The sequence below is a fragment of the Lichenostomus cassidix genome, chromosome 20 (genome assembly GCF_008360975.1).
Source record: "Lichenostomus cassidix isolate B80296 chromosome 20, HeHo_3.0, whole genome shotgun sequence".
NCBI classification, from domain to species: domain Eukaryota; kingdom Metazoa; phylum Chordata; class Aves; order Passeriformes; family Meliphagidae; genus Lichenostomus; species Lichenostomus cassidix.
This window is the reverse complement of record NC_139500.1, coordinates 12,883,394-12,903,739: the sequence shown is the minus strand read 5'-3', so window position 1 is coordinate 12,903,739 and position 20,346 is coordinate 12,883,394. Positions and strand designations below refer to the sequence as shown.

Genomic DNA, 20,346 nt, shown 5'->3' with positions numbered 1-20,346 from the left:
GATCAACAGTTGATGTTTTGTGGGGGTTTTTTTTTTGTTTGTTTTTTGTTTGGCTGCTTGGTTTTTTTGTTGTTGTTGTTGTTATTGTTTTTTGTAATGTTCTTGGAAGGGTAACTTCAGGTAAAATTAATTATAAAATGCCTGGTATCCTTTAAAAAAAAAAAAAACCACAAAAAACCATACAGAGCAATTTTGTATCTCACTATTTTGCCAAGGGTTTAGTAAGGGCTTAGTTTGTCCAACTTTTTAAAAGGGAACACTTGAAACTGGTGAGATTTTATATATTCTAAGTGGTCATCAAAAATTGTAACATTTTTCTCCTTAAAATGTCCTAGTAAAAAATTTCAAAATATACATAGATAATTTGAAACTAAAACTTTTCTTATTTAGTTTTATAGGTTTTTAAAGGTTTTTTTAAAAACCTTTTTCTGCTGTACTGAACACTATCCTCTATCTCATGTTCCAGTCCATTTCCTCAATCAGCACCTTCCCTGTAATAGTTTGCTTCTGTACATTCCCTTCATCCCAACTCCCCATTCCAGTCCCAAAATACTGCATCCACTTTCCTTCTGCCCCATTCTCTCTCAAAAATGTAGCTTCTATTCTGTGCATCCCAAATTGACTCCATGACTTCCCATCAGATTTTAGAGATGGGCCTGGAAAGAACCCCTGAGCATCTCAGTACAGCAGCTTCCTATTTCAATTAATATTTTAAAATTGTATCAGTTTTACACCTTGCCCTCCCATCTTAAAGCCATTCTACAACCTTGCTGGTCTCACTCTGACCATAACTTCTGAGTATTTAGTTACAAGGGTCAAACTTTTTGTTCTCTACGGTAAGAATAACTTAAACAGAATTAAACTGAGTTTAGGAAATTCTGTAGCTACTGTAAGGTAAATTGGCATTTTTAATCAACTGAAATCTTCTAACTGTGAAAAGAGTACCAAGACAGAAAATGGTGTTTAAGTTCCCAGAGCCCATTTCAGCTCTCAGTTACATGTATTGATTCTGACGCCGTTACTTCAGATGTATGTGAGTGTAATTGAGAGCAAATTATGGGTCACTGGGTATAAACAGCTCTAGCTAAAAGTGCAACAAAGGCTGTATTATGCTACACACAGCACAGCCAATAAACGAATTCAAAAGACACCTAGATGTGTTCCTGGAAAAAAAAGGGGGCAGGGGTATAAGTGGTCTGGTGGGAAAACAGGAAAGTGAGATTATGGTAAATTAAAACAGATTTGGCATGCTGGGCTTGACAGCCCCTCCTAGTCTCATCTCTTTGGCAGCTTTTAGAATTTTCATTCATTTTAAAAGGAATTGTTGTTTCGTACTGAAAACAACTTTAACTCATTTGAGCAGCAGAATGCCATCACAACACACACAACCAACATGGGTAAAGTGAGCCTACAACCAGGTACAGGTATTGCAATAAAGCCTGATGATCTTCCTGAGATACCACAGGATTTGCACCCACAAGTATTAATGTGGGATGCTTGGGGGGAGGGAGAAGGTGTGTTTGGGTTTCTTTGACTTTGGTTTTTTTTTTATTTTTTGGGCATTTTTGAGTGGGTGAGTCTATTATTTATTTATTTATTTTACTCTCATACCTCTTGTCCTGTTATCAGCCGAAATCCTTTCCAGAGAACTCCAGCACCTACAACTCCCTCTGATTAACTCTGCTGCTTCATCTAAGGGTATTAAAATACACTTAAGCTTAAAACAACTTTCATATCCACACAGTTACCAAAGCACAAGACTGAGATCAGCCAGGTTAATACTCAGGTGGCTCCAGAACTCCTTTAGGAAGAAAATAGCAGCAATGTCCAGTCCTGAGAGAATTCCCTTTCCAAACTGATGAGGCAGCCACCAGTTTGCACAGTATAAATCTATTCCCTGCAAGCCACGAGGTGGAGATCTCTGGCAAAGCAGAATCCAAAGGAAGTCTTTTACCCAGCCTAATGTTACTATTAACACTTGGAGCTATTGCATCAAGCCAATTTTTCTGTTTGTTTTTAAAGTTTGATAGAAATGTCACTAGTGGAAAAATTAAGTAAAGAGCACTGGTTAGCCACAGAACTGGACACACCTGGCTGCAAACCCACCAAAAGAGACTGACTTCATTAGTACTAGGGACAGCAGAGTAAAATTTATATCTGAAATATGCCTGCACCAGTAGAATTTGCTGAGGCCACAGGCTCTCCCTGTGTTTTTACAGCTGTGTCAAGTTTGGGTTTCTGACTCTTGCCGACATTCAGGAGTGCTGAAGGAGCTCAGGCTAACAGGTCCCAAAACTTTGTAGCAGAGATTTAGATCTCAGCAGTTTTAACAACCAGGTTTTGAAATAATGCAAACTCCGTTTGGAGCTGGAGCTGATGTAAATTAGCAGTTAAAATGCTTTACATTCTACCCCTTTTGGCTCCAATGAACCAGTTCGGAGCAGATGGCACATTTCAATAAACCATCAGTATCACTTCAGGAATATAGTGTCCATTTTCTGCACCAAGTGTTGGCATTGTTACTAGATTGGAAGCAACCTAAAGAACTGCAACTTTGTATGTCAGCAAGTTAAACTAATTGCATCCAGCCAGCAATTCCATAGAGGTGCTCTGTCACTCGTACCACAATAAAGGCATCACAGTTAAATCATGACCTTTGATACACTGCATGAGAGAAAAAGCAGGGAATGGAATTTCCTAACCTCCTTGGATTTATGCAGATAATAATTTAGTGCTCTGAACTTATTCAGTAAAATTTCTTTTCATCTACCTTACTTCTGAGAAAGACTCAGATTCTGAAATTTGAAAGCATCAACAGCACACTAATGTAATCTTTTTATCTACTATTCTTGATATATTTGACTACATTCTTTTGGAGGGAGAATATTTACTGATTGCAGGTGAGTGGAGAAGAGTCAACAAGCATGGAACAAACAGGAATGCCCATGCAGGGGCATGGGTGAAATGGGATATGAAGCCAGAATTACTGGCACTGAGGAAGGAAAATAAAGCAGTGATAAGGAGCAAGGGAACTGGTAACATCTTCAAACATCACTGCATAAATAATTTGCATCTAACATACAATAAATACTACCAGAAGAGACTAAGAAATTTTTTCATCCTGACAAAATTCCAGGATGGTTTGGGTTGCAGGGACCTCAAAGACCATCTTCTTCCACCCCCTGCCATGGGCAGGGACACCTTCCAGAATCCCAGGTTACTCTAACCTGCCTTGGACAGGGATGGGGCAGCCAGGGATGGGGCAGCCACAGCTTCTCTGGGCACCCTGTGCCACCCACCCTCTTAGGGAAGAATTTCTTCCGCATGTCTAACCTAAATTCCCTCTCCTTCAACGTGAACCCATTCCCCCTTGTCCTGTCACTGCAGCTCCTGAGGAAAGGTCCCTGTCTGGCTTCCCTGTAGCCCCTTCAGGTTCTGGAAATGTACTGTGAGGTCTCCACACAATCTCCTCTTCTCCAGCCTCAACAGCCCCAACTTTCTCAGCCTATCTCCACGAGGGATTGACCACGAATAATGACTGAAAGACCAGGAATAAATGAAAGAAAGAAAAACCTAGCACTACAAGATAATGAAAACCGTCACCAAGACTACAGTGAACAACCCTGATTTCCAAATTTACCCCCAGGAGAGTCCACTCTGCTTTCCCACACACCCTCAGTGCCTGCCCAGGAGCTCACTTCTCACACAAGGAGGCTCATTAAACCAAGTGGCCTCTCTGCAGCTCAGCTGTACTAAAATACACACAGGTATGCTTTGAAGATTAAGCCCTGAAATGTGCAGGTTCTTCCTCTGAGCATCTGCTATGGCCACAAAAAGACTGTGTTAGCACAAGGCTACAGTCTGGTGTATTACAGGAATCACAGTACTGCAGTTAAGCCGGCTGGAGATTCCACTTCAGGGTCATTCCTGAAGACAAAGACTGCATGATTTAAAGTCAAGGACAAACTGACCAGATGCTGCCGAGGCAGGGAATGAATGGCATTCCAACAACTTCAGAGCTCCTCACAGTTTCATCACACAGCAACCATACTACTGCAAAATACATGTATAAACATTTCAGGGCACAGACTGGATGAAAACATAAAGACACTGATGGGTCTTTTATACTTGTGAAGGAATAGTTTAGTTTGCATAAACTGAAACCCTGTGCATCCCTCTACAAAGAACTGACTGCAAGCACTGACTTTTTTCCCCTAAGGTTTACTGTAAAGCTCTCAGTACAGGCCTAACCTGCAGCATTCTTCACTTTGGAGTCCAGCATTGCTTGGAAGGGCAGCAAATGGCCACCTTTGCTACTCTTCACTGTCTGCTGCTTCCAACCCTGCACAGAAAACTACAAGCCAGCACTTTGCTCATGTAGGAAAAAATTAGGGTCAAAAGAAACATGCAAATAATTTTCTGTTCCAAAGCTGCATTTTCTCCGTGGAATCAGAGAGAGACTTTCAGGTGCTTTGGGAGGTGACATGTTTGGCTGGAGTTTGTTTTGGGTTTTGGTGGGTTTTTTTGCTTTTCAAGAAGAGCCTTAAATTTACACCCAGAGCAAAGATCTGAGCTGTGTGTTGTTCCTAGAGAAAACAGAATCAACCAGTAGTATGATATGGAAAGCACTGGATAAGGACAGAAATGCAGAAGCTCTTTCATTCAGATTTTCCTCCAGTACATCTGATTTTCTAGGCTCACTCACACTGCCATACCAGAAAGAAGAGATTCCCATACTGGAATTTATGTAAGCACATTCTGTAGCAAAAAATTCTCAGATGTATGAATTTAGATTTAATCCAAAAGAAGATTAACAGGATGTCTTGTCTTTAAAAGCAATGTGTAACACAGTAAAGCTACAGAATTCCCAACAACTTGGAAAAACCCCTATTGGTTTTTGGTAGCTGACATCTGGTAACTGACATTACACCAGAACCAATACTTTCTAAAACCACATACAAAATAAAGGATCAGAGAGAAACTTCTTGAATTACTAATGTGATGGCATCATAAATCCTAACTCACTGGTTATTTCCCTTGTCTGGCACCACCAGGAATACCTGGCAGCCTCTCCAATAGAAATGACAACTAAGGCTTGACAATATACCATTAATTACTGCAATATGAAAACTGTCACTTCTCTAATAGCATAGTTTATTTTACTCATAGACAAGCCTCTATTTAATCACTGAACAGTTCTCTTCCTTTTCAACAATACAGGAGACCTTTCCCAGCCCTGAAGTGCCCTGAACACAGGCAGCCTCACCTGTATCAGGTCTGCTGTCACCTACTTCCACTGCCTCTGCAATGCCTCCTCTCCAGGCAATCACCAACACAGGGCTAGAGAAACACATTAACAGACGCTAGGGACAGAAATTACCCTTACAACCAACTACTGTAACCTTCCTCAGAAAAGGCCAGAATGATCCAATCTTCCTCTTCCCTCAAACTTGCAAATGAACTGTCCTTGGAGCTACTCTCTCCTCAGAGCAGGTTTTCTTTTTGTGATAAAGACCACGTATACTGAAAATCCAAAATGAAAAATACACTAAGGACTAGTTATAGTCATGCGCAGGAACTCAGCATAAAACTCTTGTTGATTAACTTTCCTTTTACCATTTTAGATACAGAGAAAACTCAGAGCTCTGCTGGAATTACTGAAGTTGTGATTACAGATTTGGCACCAGTCACATTCCTCCCTACTCCAGCTGCTTATTCCTGCCCCCAAAATGCCCATTCTGTTGTAGCAGCATCCATTTCTGCAATTCCATGGCAAACTATATAGGAAATAAATTAATTTTAGACAAATCAATACCTTCATCCAGCCATGATGCAGTTTCAGAAACAAGGTCACTGGCTCAATACAGCAGCTGAGGGAATGAACAGTCAGGAGTGAGAGCTGCAGGTACCAACCTAAGCTAGGTAAAGGAATCAACCTGGTTGATTCTCAAGCATTCTTCTAAGATAGGCAAAGCCACAAAAGCACTGAAAGATGGGAATCATCAGGACTAACACCACCAAAGAGGACTTACCCCCATCACCTTCCCACGCTGTTCAACATCCTCCCACATGCAGTGAACGATGTAGCGACACATGTATTTCCCCGTGCGGCCCTCCTGCTTCAGCCGCACCAGGCACATCCTGCAAGAGCACACACCAGTCAGAGCTCATGGGCTTTTTTCAAGAGGAAAGAATAAATGAAATACATTCACCTAATTTAAATACATTTACCTCATTTAAGGGTTTCCTTACAGTATACATTTGTGATCAGGAGAAAAATACACGTGGATTTATTTTTTTTTTTAATAAACCATCACAAACGTTTCTATTCTGTACTCAGGAGTTGTATTGGCTGGATTTTGGCCAATCCTGCCATGGAAGAGTGACAGTAGACTCTATTCTTGTTGACAGTACTATAATCTAGTTAAACACTACTGCAACCTAAATTCCTCAGCCTTAACAACACCTCACCCTCTGGAGCAGGAACACATGGCTTGTCTAATCCCAGGCTCCAAGCCAGCTAGCTCAGCTTGGTGCACTCAAGTGCTGTAAGAGCCCAACTAGCCAAGCTGGGAAAGCTTAAGCAAGTTACAGACTTGAACCACTCCACATTAGCAATGTCCTAAATTATTTCAGCTACAGGGGTCTTTGGATACATGTCCAGACACCTGGCAAAACCCCCACATGCAGCACATGCAAGACCAACTCAGAGGTTTTTAAGTGCATTGTGGGATCTTAATGAGAATATCATGTTGAGTTCATTTACTTTTTTTTTTTAAGAATTAAAGCCACTTGAACTTCATTGCTGCTGTTCTGTCTAAAAAATAAAATAATAATTTTATTTTGCTTCTTATAAAACATCTGTAAAGAGCATGAACTGAAGCCTGTGAGGCTGATTACTCAACAGGCTGGGACCAGTCCCATCACCTGTCCCATCTTCTCTACCTCATTCAGCAACTCTGCTCCTGTGCTGAGGGGCAGAAGTGCCTGGCCAGGACTGACTGAGTGACTGTAGACAAGGTGATGCTCAGACACCAAAGCTGAGAGAAACTACTGCTTTTCACAGACATGCTACAGGGTGGGGAACTGCTCTCAGCTCCTGTAAAACCAAGACAGCAGAGCTGCTGGAGGCCACTGTGGAGCTGGTGCACACTAACCCTGGTGAACGTGCCACAACAGCTAAAAGGCAAATATGATTATTTATTTTTAATAGGTTAATTTCTTTAGTGAATGTAAGCTCTACAGGCATTAAAAGTATCTGGTGACCTGTGAATGCCAGCTCAGCAAGGAAAAACATAAACACCTGAAGTGTGTTGAGATGACCTCTAAAAGGACCGATGTCCATCTTTATGATTGGCTCTATCTTGTGTATGGATTAGTAAAGGAAAATATTTTTTAGCCTGCAAAAGAAGCAAAACTTACTGCCAGCAACATTCACAGAGACAAAAACTGAAGACAGCAACAACTGCAGCAGTCCTGTATTTTTACTGCTTGTTAGAACCACTGTCCCAGTAAACAAATGCAACTAAGATGGTATCAAACCAAATCTTCACTTCCTAACAGATGGTTGACAAAGCTTTCTGCTCAAGCAGTGGTCAGAGAACAGCTACCAGAGAACAGCTGTCCAGTACAAGCCCTTCCACAAAACAAATGCACAAAGAGCCTAAAACTTTTCTTGCACTTCTAGCAGTTTCAAAACCTTTGCTCCTCTTGTGCATTTACATAACTGAACTGTACAAAAAGTGAGTAACTGAATTCAAAACTTTTACCCGCTCGTAACAAGTCAGAGAGAAAGAGATTAAGTTTAAAAGACAAACTTTGGGCTAAAAAAAACCCCTTTTTATACTTCTCTTGCTAAATAGGCAAACTTGGGGTGAAAAACTTGTGGAAGAAAAGCTCCCCCTGAGCATAAATATTGTTACCTATCCAGTGTGCCTTCCGTGGTGGAGAAGAAGGAGGAGAGAGCAGTGCAGAGACCAACAGACAACAACTTGTCACTGATGAGCAGGACTGGACTGTTGTGCAGAGGAAACCCTGCTACTCATGAAGCCTAAAAGGCTGCTCTGTGTTTGGATGCACAGTGCTGTCACAGAGCTGTTCTGCAGCACCACGAGTGAGATCATGGAATTTTGCAGCTTATTTGGAAGTTTGGTAGTTTGTTACTACACCTGCTGTCTGAGGCGACACACACTCTTTAAAGCCTATAAACCTCCTAACTAGATCACCATGGCATGAAACATTTCATCGTTTCACTGCACAATCTGTTCTGTAGTTTAGTCAAATACTGACTCATCTTCATCAAAGCCTGAAAGGAAAATTACTCCAAACTATCTTTAGAAAGCTGTCTACCTCACCCTGGTTGGGTTGAATAATTTTTGCTGTATTTAAGTTACGCAAAGAGATTACGTTAGAAGAAAAGTATATGAAAGGATAGCTGAAAAGGATCAGGAGCATCTATAACTCAACCCATCTCAGCTGAGATGTTGCAGTTTCTCACAACAGCCCCAGCTACAATTGTTTCTGTCAGTGTTCCCAGAATGCCAAACTGGCCTAAACAGCAGAACTGGTGGTTGACACCCCCTGATCACTGCTGTGAGGTGTCCTGTGCCATGCATCAAGATGTGATGAGCCATCAAGGGCAAAGCCCATTTGGAGCTTTCTGCTGTCCCCTGTACACTCATTCCTGCTTCCTCAGTTTCTCCAGAGCATCTATTTCTGGAGCTATGTTAGAGCTGTTCAGAGAAATTACTCTGGCTTAACAACACAAGTATCAACAGCATTTTTGGAAGGCTTTATCTATTTAACCCACTTGTGAACAGCTACCAGCTTGGGGGGACAGCAGGAACCTCCTGAATTAACTTTTCCACCAGCTCTTTTGTGACATTACACTTCAGATTACCAGCAAATCTCAACGGGTCCCAACTAGGTTTGCATGCTCTCCTGGGCCCCACACTGGCCAGCTGCCCACCACTGCTCTATCCAGCAGACAGAACCCAGCCTGGCTGTGCAGCCTCCTCTCCCCTGGGGCCTTTGCTTAGGCTGTTGTAGCCCCTTCCCTCATGCTCAGGCAAGATCAACTAAATGCCCAAGACATTCCAAATAAACTTACTCTTAAAATCTCTCTCAAGCAAGACTATTCTGATGCAATTAAGACACAAAACGGAGAGTTAATTCCCTTTCTTCTGAAGCAGAACATTTAAAAACGGTACTGTGTCCTCAGGCTTCTCTACAAAATCAAAGAAATCTTTTCCTGCAGGAACTGTTTTCTACATATTTGGTGGTTCTCATTCTCCTCTGGACTTCCTCAGGCTGATCAAAACCTTTTCAAGTGCAGATCTCCTTGAAAAAAACAATGCTTAGATGAACTTTTGCAACACGTCTCTGAGTCTTACAGAACTGGAATTGTAGCACCACTCTACTTGATCCTAAATAGTTCAGACATGCCACCATACTTGGTCTGGTGAAAATATGAAGGGAATTCTAAGTATCTACAAGATAAATACTGAACCAAGACATTTCTTAGTAGTCACCCAAGTAGTTTCTTTGGCAGTTTGGTAACAGCTTTGGACTCAGCCAGTAATTCATTCAGATGCCACTGCCTGGGAAAATGCAAACCCAGTAGAGAAAATACAGAGCTTTTCTAAAGGTCTGGACTTCTAAAGATAAACCAAGAGTCCTCCTAACATCAAAGGTGTGAAGTAACAGAAAAGGCCTACAAAAACATGACATTCAGGAAAAAATAATCATAGGTTGGTTTTCTTAATAAGATTGATGGGTTGATTTTTTAAAGCATGATTTTAGTACTGCACTGGAAGGTACTGGAGTGTTTCTAAAGGAACACTATCTTGAAAGAAGTTTCCAAAAGAAGAGGCTAAACATGTGAGCCTGAATCCCTCCCTTTCTGACTGGGGTCAGTAGGAATATTCTATTCACTGACAAGAAGAAATAAGAGCCAGAGATTCAAAGAGAGCCCACCAGAATGTGCAACACAAGAAAGTATACCCTGACATGTACCTTAAGTCTATGAAAGCTGGGATGCGAAAAGCACAGAACAGTTGACTAGAACATGCTGGGCAATAACAACACTAAGAAAAGGAAACAAAGTTTACCAAACTAGAAAAAATTCTCATCTTTGATTCCAGAGACACTCTAAGTAAGGTGAAACTAAACTGCTGAGTAATAGGTAAGAAGTACATCAGAAAGTGATGCAGACTGCTGTGTTAGGGGGAACAGGAGCAGATGGTGATCAGAATGTCCTGGCAGGTCTTTGGCCACCAGATCAGGAAGATTTCTAGCCCCCGAGACCAGTGGTCCAGCAGGAAAGAGAACTGGAGCTTTCAGATAGGGGTAGGATGTCCTTGACCCTGCCAGAGCTAGCAGAAGCACTTCTGCTCCCACTTGACTGAGGTCAAATTGCCTAAAGAAAGAGAATTCCAGAGAAGACAGCAAGGAACCTGCCTGGGAAGGCAATGTATGTCATGGCAGGATAGTGATCACTGAAGTCCTCATAAGCAAAGCCTGCAGCATTTCCCAATGACTCAGGTAGTGAAAAGGCCTGTCACAGGCTTCTGTGTGTCCTGGAATATCAAACTGGATCTCTCATTTGTGGTCCAGAATGACAGTGCTCCTCAGGTGAAGCTGCCAGGAACATGGAGGAGCCAGGCTCATAAACCCTGAAAACATTTAACCTCTAGCGCTAACTTCCACACTCAACATTTTCACTGCTGTCACACAAAGCAGAGGGATTTGGTTCTTTCCTGCTTGTGCAGGATATTGCTGCCAACCTGTCCACCATATCTTACACAGAATATGAGAGTATTTCCACTCTTCTCAGCAAATCTCTCCATAACATCACCAGCTCGAAGTGCAGCGACCCTTAACTACCTTCAAAAGAAGCCAATGTAGCTTTGATCTTAGAAATTTGTGCCTATCCTATACCAGTTTCATCTCTGTCATAGTTCCCTTGTTTATTTTTATAATTAATCTTGAATTTCAAGCTGTGTATTAATCACAGGATATATTTTCCTGTCAATGAGAAATCAAGATAATGTGAAAAATTGTGCTCTCTGCAGATACATCTTAGCTCTCTTTGGTTTTCTCAGATACTTACAAAAACAGTCTGGCTTTTAACATTTATTGCACTAGTTTTCAAAACACCTATATGAATTATTAGCTCATCAATTCATTTTTAAAGCCTTTTTCCCACAGGGAACAGTAGGAAATAAATAAACTGCAAATATCAAGGGTCTTCCTTACTTGATTCCACTGATTTCATTAACTGCTTATCATTTCAATGGTTCTGCTAATTTATTCACTCTTTAGTGTAACAAGCTGCCCCATCTTTCACTATATTGACAAGTCAGGAAATTAAAAGGAGGGAAGGGGAAAAGGAGGAGGCAAGAAAATAAGGGGCCTTAAGTGCAGCTATTTCAGTACAAACTTCCTTTCAGCCTTTGGACAGCTGAATCCAAGTCTATGGACTTCAGTTTGCTTAAAAAAAATTACTGTACTCCCTTGTGCATCCTCTGACCTTTACAAGTATGTAATGCTAGATGAAAACCTGATTTTTTTGGCTACTAATTTCACAAATGAAAAAGGAAAAAAACTTCACGTTTAAGGTGTTAAATGTTTTTACATGCAGCCAAGCTGGCATTCACTACCCTGCATGTACCTTTCAGAGGTGCAAGAATAAATGCCAGTGCTATAATTTGTTAAATGCTTCCCATCACCACAAATTCTCCCAATTTAAATGACTTTTACATAAATTTAAACTTTTCCTGAAACACCCAAGTAAGATTTTTCCACATAGCCTAAGCAAGGCTTTTAGAAAACTCATGGCAAAGATAATTTCACTAGCGAGGAATTTTAAGATGTAAGAGATGACAGCTTCTCTATGGGACTTTTTGTTCTTCAGTAGAAAACTGCTGAAATTCAGTCATCAGTAAAATGAATATAACCTCTATTATCAACCACGGATATAAGGCTTTACTTTTTTTCACATTAAGGTGTATATAACTCCATCTCCTGAAAATAATTATATTACTATTTTGTTTTTCACTTACCAGACATGAAGCTGGGCTACTAGAAACCATGAATTCAAAGTATCAGGCATTTGGCACCCTTGATGGATGGGGAGGAAAAAAACACAAGACCAAAACAAAATATTAAAACCTTTTAATTTTGTGCTTAACAGAAATTCCCCCCACCAAAATCTAAATGCACCTTAGTAATTTATTTTCAGTAATAACAGTCCATATATAGTGGAAGCAAACATAATTTACTGTCACACTTGGGCTTAAACTCTAGAACATGCAGCCACAGGATGCTGTGAATTCTGAAAGATTTCAGGTGTTTAAAGCTCAGGGATAACATTTACAAGGGGGAAAAAATTCTAAACTAGAGAAAGACATGTCTTCTAGCCGGGAATCCCCAGGCAGTAGTGAATATCAGGGCGGAATCAATAGATGCTTTGCTCCATTCTTACACTCTTCCTTCACATGTGCTGCTGTCTCCTGCCAGGGACAGAATTGTTACCTGGGTCTCTGCTCTCTCTCCACTGTTTGGATTTACTCCATGGCTGCACAGCTCACAGCACTTTGAGTGTTCCAGCCAGGCTAAATTAGGATTAAACCCATCGACTAACCACAGAAACAATTTATTTCCAGATTCAGCTCTACTCCCACAGCCACTGTTTTTCCCGAGATGGCTTGTCCATATGTGTGTTCACATGATGGATTTCCATGGGCTGTTAGGATATGAAACCATGGCACAGAAACCATAGTCCTCTTCCTCATGCTTGAAAAAAATGAACCTGTGGGTTCTGTGCAAGCCAAATCCTTCAGTTCCTGTCAATCTTAAACCCTTCTCTCAGACACTCACCGCTACATCTGTTTCCTGGAGAAGCTTTTAAGGGAAGTACCTAATAAGAAGGACCTGACACAGTCACCTTGGCCTACCCAGCACTTGGTGTTGTCTTCTGGGCTGTTCAAACCTAGCTGAAAGAAGGCCAGAGAGCCTTCAGAAAGTGACTCTCCAGTCAGATGTGCCCCATCTTATCTCTCCTGTGTTGAATAGATTCCTTCCTGGCTCCTACACTTCTTGGCTGTCGAGTATTACCAAGGAGATTCCCCTGAATCATGAAGCAATACTTTCACAGCCTCTTTCTTTTTATATGCCAGCTCTGGTCAGAAGAAGCAAACAGATCACCACTATTCCTCCCTCCCCAGAGAGATGACTCCATCAGTGCTAGGAGGTGTCAAGCTTCAGCACCAGTGCCCATACATTACCTCTAAGAGTACAAAGACACTAACAGTCCATGTTTGGAGATTAAACACAAAGTCTCCCTTACCCTTCTCTCAGTTTTTGGCTCTCTCACTCCTATTAGAAATAGTTCCTGTGCCTAGAAATGACTACTTTGACCTAAAGCCACGCCAAGGCATCTCTAACTAGGGCAGGAGCACACAATGACTGCATTAACCAAACCATCTCAGTAAAGGAAGGTTCCACAGGCAAGAGTCAAACACTCAGTTCAGACAGAGGTTTCTCCAGTAGGAGTTCCCATGGATCAATCCCCCACCACAGAAATCACTCTGCAGTGGAAAGCAAAGCTCACACCTCTACTCCTGGAAATATGGAAAGTTTTTAAAGACCTATTCAGTACCCAGGAGGCAAGATTTTTTTCCTCTAACTTTCCAAGGGTTGCAACTCTATTTTTATAAATAATTTTTAACTTCTATATTTGGACTGTCTGCATAGTAAATTTAAAGGAGGGGTGGCTCCTCTAAAGCCACAAACTTGCCCTCAACTATCAGCTTTGTAAAAAGAATGGAATTCTAAAATTTGGGGGGTTGGAACATCTTATTCTGGAAAACTATCTGGGGAGAATGGTCCATCCTATAATGAGCAAAATTATTCTTCTCAGAATAAAACTAGATATAGAAAAAAGTCTGATGATAAAGCTACCTATGAAATTACTGTGACATTATCAGTGGGGAATAAACCTGTTCTGTGCACAGAACACATCCTGGTGACATGTCTAGTACCATAAGAGACAGGAATGCTCAGAATTATGAGGACATGTGCTTTCCTGCAGTCATATTCTGCACTTAAAATTCATCCAGTAAGGGATGCAAAACTTGACCATGGACTTTTTCATGATGGGTCATCTTTGCCACTACCACAACTTTTAGGAAGGACACAATGGGATAATAGCCTCACATCCTGCAAAGAACAGGGTGCACTGTCTCAGTGCTCCCTGTATCCCTGACAGGCAGCAGCAGCAGAGGCCTGGAAGGCACCTGGTGGGGTATAGGAGACACAAAGTCAAGAGTCCTGTAACCTGCAGCCTTTTTGAGCTGCTCTGAGTCCCACTAGGAACCATTCAAAAGGCTGATTTGGTAGGACCAGCTCTCTTCTGCGGCAGCTGCCTGACTGGAGACAATTAACAGTATTAATAGTTCAAGTTGAATTCAAGGTAACCCTACAGCCCATATTCATCAGCTGAACTCCAGTTCAGCTCTGAGTATCACCTGCCTGATCCTAAAAGTTCTTTTGACCTTTCAAATCCAAGGTCAGGCATGAAGCTCCTTCCTCACAGGCTGCCTCCTCTGTTGCATTAGAACTACCCAAGCTCTGTGCCAAGCCTGGCACCAGCAACTTTGCTATTCCCTGTACTGCTTCTCTCTTCTCCATTAAACAAGAAACAGCTGAAGTCCTAAAATAGCTCCTCTTTCCACATAAGCAGCACAGTACAGACATTTGGGATATGGGCTCTAAAGCAGAGTTCCCAAAGTCTTGTCCATGAATGATCCAACATGAAGAAACAAAGGAATGGCAAGCATAATAAAATTAACTGCAGTTTCATACTCAAGAGTCTCTTTATATCCTTCTTTATATCCTACAGTGGCCTCATGACTTGCACATCCACAGTCTGTACTTTGCAAACTGCTGTTCTAAGGCATATACAGAGACAGGCTGTTCACAGGGCTCTCATAATGTGCCACAGAAAGTCTTGGAAATTCCACTGGGCATCAGCAGAAATACAGCGAGGTAGAAGGACAGCCCATAAGACATGAAATGCTATCACTGTCCTAGTCCTCACCACCACACTATCCATTCTTTACACTCTGTCACCTTTGTCAGAGAGCTAGCCTACAAACTCCACACACCAATCCAAGCTCCATAAGGTCATAGTGGAGTTGTTCCTTATGCAACAACACGACCACACCACAAAAACATATCCAGAAACACTGAAGAGGGCTCTGTGAAGAACTAGGTCTGCTCACTCAGCTTAACGAGCCCATGAATGGTTTCACACATGAATGGCTGCAGGTTTCCCAGGTCAGCTCAGCAGGTTAACAGTGCTCACACATGGTTGGGAAGGAGCTAATAAGCTCTCCAGAGAGCAAAGCTGACTCTGAGCAGTTCACTTGGATATCAACACCCTCCAGCTAGTGCCAGAAGTGCTGGGGGCAGCAGAGCACAAACCCAGCACAGGTCAACACATGGCTGTGGCTCAGGCAGCACCACCCTGCCCTGGGGCCCCTCACGGCATCGGGAATGGTGCAGCACCCACAGAGCACAGGCTCAGGCACTGCTCTGCTGCTGCAGCACCATGGCAGAGTTCACAGGTACTTGCTTTTCATCCCACCAGTCCCCCAGACTGCTCCTTCAGGAGGGAGCAATGGGCTTAACCAATGTCCATCTGTAGTTGAAAAAGGAACAAAACAACTCCCAGCTGACACAGTTTGATGAAAACATGGTGAACTCAAGTGAAAGTTGGGTCTCTTGCTCCAGGGCATGTTCACCTCTCAATCATGCACTCCTTGGCAGCTGCTTTGCGCCACAGCTGCTCTCCACCAGACCCTTCCATGTGCCACTTTAGCTCACCAATACAGCAAACCAAAATGTCAGTAAACCAAGCAGTTCTCTTTCAGTGACCTGAACATTCATCAAGGACATTACTGTTCAGTCCAGAAGAGGGGCACAGGAAGATGGAGAAGTGAGACTTTTCCCTTTGGCTATTACTTCAACTCAGCTGCCCATGGAACCGCAGCTTAAAGCTTTTCCATAGCAAAATCATGTAAAAAGCTTCCTGCCCATCCCACATTGCCTGTGTTTTAGGGGAACTACTTTCTAACATGGATCACAAGCCTGTTAAATTTTTGAGCTAATCCCCCAAACAGCTGCAGTTCTATGTAGACAGAAGTAAAATAAACTTCTTTTAGTTGTTTTGATACAAAAACAATTATTTGGAGCCACAAGCACTGACCCCAGCACCACAGGTGTTCTTACACCACCAACAGATTCATCATGCACCCACCAATCCCAGAAAACTGCCTTGTTCCTTAGGGAGCAACTACTTAAAGTCCATGCAAACATCTCCTACTCTTTAAAATACATGTTTTCTTTTTAAGACATTAAGACAATATCAAAAACACAACTAAAGCTATTTTACTCAGTACTGAGCCAAAAAATCTGTGCCAGCATTTTTTTCACAGACACGTTTTGAAATTCCCTTAAATTTTAAGCTAGGGCAACATTTACATATCTTTGTACAATTAAACAGGGATAGTGAAACACCAGTTAAAGACAGCAAAGCCCTGTCTGAGAGGTAAATACCACAAACAGAGGAGACCCTATCTGAGCAAGCCTGGGAGGGCACACAGCTGGGAGAGGGTGTGCACAGGGAAAAGGAGGTTCTCAGGTTGTGATCACTAGTGATGAATCCTACTGCTCACAGAGTCCTCTCACTCCTGCAACGGCTGAAACCACATCACAGGTTTGAAAAACCTTCTGAAAACCGCTCAAAAATCTTGCAGTAGCAACACCATGTAATAAACCACCCTCGCTAAGCTCTGCACTGGATGAAGGTGTCCCTTCAGCTGATCTCACATGAGGCAGCAGCCCCAGCCTGTGCTACAAGAAAGCATCTGGGAGCTCAGGAATCCAGGTGACAGGCCAGATCCAGGTAATGTGTTTACTACCAGCTAAATCACACTGGCATGGGAAATAATTCATGTAAGAAAAAAATACTTTTGTAGCTTACATAAGGCTAAGAAGTACATCTTCCCCCTTCACCAGCCAGATTTGAAACTATTCAAAGGAGCAATGGATTTTTTAGCTAATAGTGTACGACATCAAAAAAGCCATACCAATCCAAGTCAGCATTATACCTATATATTTACAGGAGGGGCTTGTATCTCTGTTCTAATTATACTCTCTACCCAGTCAAGAGATATGTCCTGATTTAATGCTATCAGGGTCAGTAAAAAAAATGTAGAAAGTCTCTTAAGTTGTAGCCAAACTGCCCCAGCCAGGAGACAGAGACAGGTGACCCCTGAGCTGTAACTGACCTTGTATCATAAAAAAGTTGTGCATCAACAGATAGGGGTGATTACCTTCTCTGCATCCCAGTTATACCGGGGAAGGGACAGGGACACAGAGACCCTCTGACCACCGTAAAAAGGGAAGAGATACTTGAATTCTTAGTTTATCCACCCCTAGTAATGGCAACATCCTTCAAAGTCCAGGATATTCTGAGTTTTAACCATCCCACCCCATTCCTGTTCTCCACTGCAGCAGGTAAAATGTAACAATCTCACCCAGAGTCTGCCCTTGAGCCCCTGTCACTCAGCTTAAGGCAATGCTGCAGTACAGTCAGCTGCCAGCTCTGGTAGGCTCTGACAAGTCTTTTTGTTGTCATTTTTATCAGCATAAACATATCCAACGACATAATTCTACCATAAGTTCTCTTACCAGGGCAGCAGTCCAAATACCATCAGTCCACTACTTACTGTTAAAGAACTCCTCATAGTCAGTTTTCTCCACACAGCACGTGTACATGCGCAGCGCTGCCACCTTGATCTTCTAAACAAAAAGAAGAGACAACTCTTGAAGCAATCGTCACCAGAGCTGGTGAACACTGCTGGTTTTGTTAAATACCCTGCCATTTTCTGAAAACACCTCTTTTGAAAATCACCACCACTTGAGATTTTCAGGAGCATATTAAACTATTGTATCTGCCCATAAAGGCATGACTATAATTAATCTTCCCTGAAGGGAAAAAAAACCCATTAAATGTCTTCCTGAATATCCTTCCAAATCTAGTGTGTTATAATACCTGATATAATTACAGAAAACATAAATTAAATGGCTTCCCTTACAGAGTCTCCAAAGATCCCAATTCAAAAGTCCTGGTTTCCTCCAATAACTTTAAACGACGTATGTAACTGAGGGTGCTTTGTATAATTTAAGACGTAAATATTAAAGAAGTCACATACCAGACATGTCCTAAAAATAGCTTTTTTTTTTCCCCTAGAGAAGTGCAACTTGACTAAGCTTCACAAGGGAGAAAGGAATCCCAAATTATGAACAACACAAGGTATTCCCAGGTGCTTTGGCACTTCTCATTTTGTTCCTGGCCTGCCACTACACCCAGAACACTTCCAGTGCATCAGCTAGAACACAGACACATGTGCTGAAGCTTCAAAGAGCACAATAACTAATTGCAAAGATCTTAAAGAGAAGTGCCATTGGGTTTGGATTGCTTTGGTTTGTTTTTTTGTTTTTTTCTAGTGCCATATACTAGTGATTATCTCAGTGCTCCCCATGTTGCAGGGATGAGCACCCTGCCTGTTCAATGGCAGTTCAAATCACCAAAGAAATCATTTGTGTCTCCTCCAAGCAAAAGTGAAACAAAGAAGTTGGAACTGATTGCTGAGGAAACACAGGAGCCCATTATTTTTCTTATTCACTAATCTCAGGCTTCTGTCAAAAATCAAACATACATCTAAACTTCTTGGCATAAAATGATTTACATTGCTTAGAGGACTTCTGAAGGTTTCCCTTTTAAAGGAAACACTGCCTGGCCTGTGAGCAGAGATCTGCCTGGTGAGAGCCACTGCCCTAGAGCAGGCATTACTAGACATTAAAAACATATCGTAAAGAACAGTCCCCACAATCCAGCCCTTAAATAATGCAGGTAACAAAGGAGAAACTGATGAAATTTAATCATGGAAGTTTTAGGGTGTAGAAGAGGTGTGGGGGAAGGGAGAATAAAATGGCAAAAAGCAGAGAAATATTAAGAAATTTCTCAAAGATCTCCTGGAGAGCACTGGCAAGGCCAAAAATGAACTCGGGTCTCTTGGGCTCTAACCACAAAATAACTCTCTCCCAACCCAGGTTCCCCAGCCAAAAGCAGGCAGTAAAGAGCAGCAATTAAGGAGAACTCTGAAATCAACACTTAGAGCTAACAAGAATCTTTATTACAACAATATGTACACAAGCACATGGGAGAGAAACTACACTCTCATGAGGTTTAGCATCACCTGATTAAAGCAACTGATTTTAACCAAAATACCAAGCCTGCTCCATGTCATTTATCTTTGCTTTACACTTTCTGAGGAGAAGCACGCAATCAGCAACAGCTTCAGATCAGTCTTGGAGGAGGTGCACTCTGCCTTGCAGCTATTCAAAACACCTTAAATTTTTTATTATTTTTAATCTTTTTATTCAAATAACTGGTTTTAATTCCAACACAATTGGGCTCAGTCCTTCTTTGAAGATGCCTTTTCCTCTCATTCTTTTATACCCTTTCCTAGTTCTGAGAAAAGGAATTATGAATTTCATCTTTTTCCTTCCACACAAGGAACTGAAAGTGTCTCGTACATAGCTGCTGTTAACAACTCCATTAGGAAAGAGCCATTTAAAACAAAAAGGAGAAAGAGAAGCACCTATTTGTGACTCTGCCCTAGTCAGCTACCACTGAGCAGTGGCTTGAACAGCAACCATATCTTACCACTGACTGCTCAAAAGACCCTCCTGGTAAGGCTCTTACTGTGCTCTTTGGTGCACAAATGAAGTGAAAAATCAGATATCTGAAGAAACTCAAGAATTACTTATACTCTACAAACCAAGTACAGTATTGTTGTATATGTCAATGATGACAATACATAGATAATGGAGGTTCAAGATATGGATTATTAATTTCTTACATCAGAAAACAGGAATTTACATTAAAACTTTTCCATTAAGTACTGCTCCTATCATAAGAAAAAAAATGTGGGGTGTATTTTGTCTGCTTTTTAGAACTATAAAACAACCAAAAGAATTATTAAATTACTGCTTTACCCATCTGTTGTACTTGAGTGGTCCTGTGAACCCCATTGCTTCTATTAGCCTTGTAAAAACACCCACTTTTTCTTCAAATGGCTGCAAGGAATCTTTTGCAGACAGATGCTGTAAAATTAAAATAGCACATATTTCAGTCTCAGCAATTAAATCTGACACATCATTTTAGTTAGCAAAGCTACAAATTGAACAGATAATTTTATGGTTTTTTTGCTT

General features: G+C 41.6%; 1 protein-coding gene across 2 annotated transcripts in view; it reads right to left on the bottom strand.

Moving 5' to 3' along the window:
* UQCC1 (ubiquinol-cytochrome c reductase complex assembly factor 1) overlaps positions 1–20,346 on the bottom strand; it is a 47,090-nt gene that overhangs the window by 15,959 nt on the left and 10,785 nt on the right. For both annotated transcript variants that reach the window (XM_085079597.1, XM_085079598.1), the window contains 4 exons: positions 20,131–20,238; positions 17,796–17,868; positions 12,063–12,120; positions 6,033–6,141 (listed from right to left, as the gene is read on the bottom strand). In XM_085079597.1, coding sequence (XP_084935723.1) covers positions 6,033–6,141; positions 12,063–12,120; positions 17,796–17,868; positions 20,131–20,238 — 348 coding nt within the window. The remainder of the gene's footprint in view (positions 1–6,032; positions 6,142–12,062; positions 12,121–17,795; positions 17,869–20,130; positions 20,239–20,346) is intronic.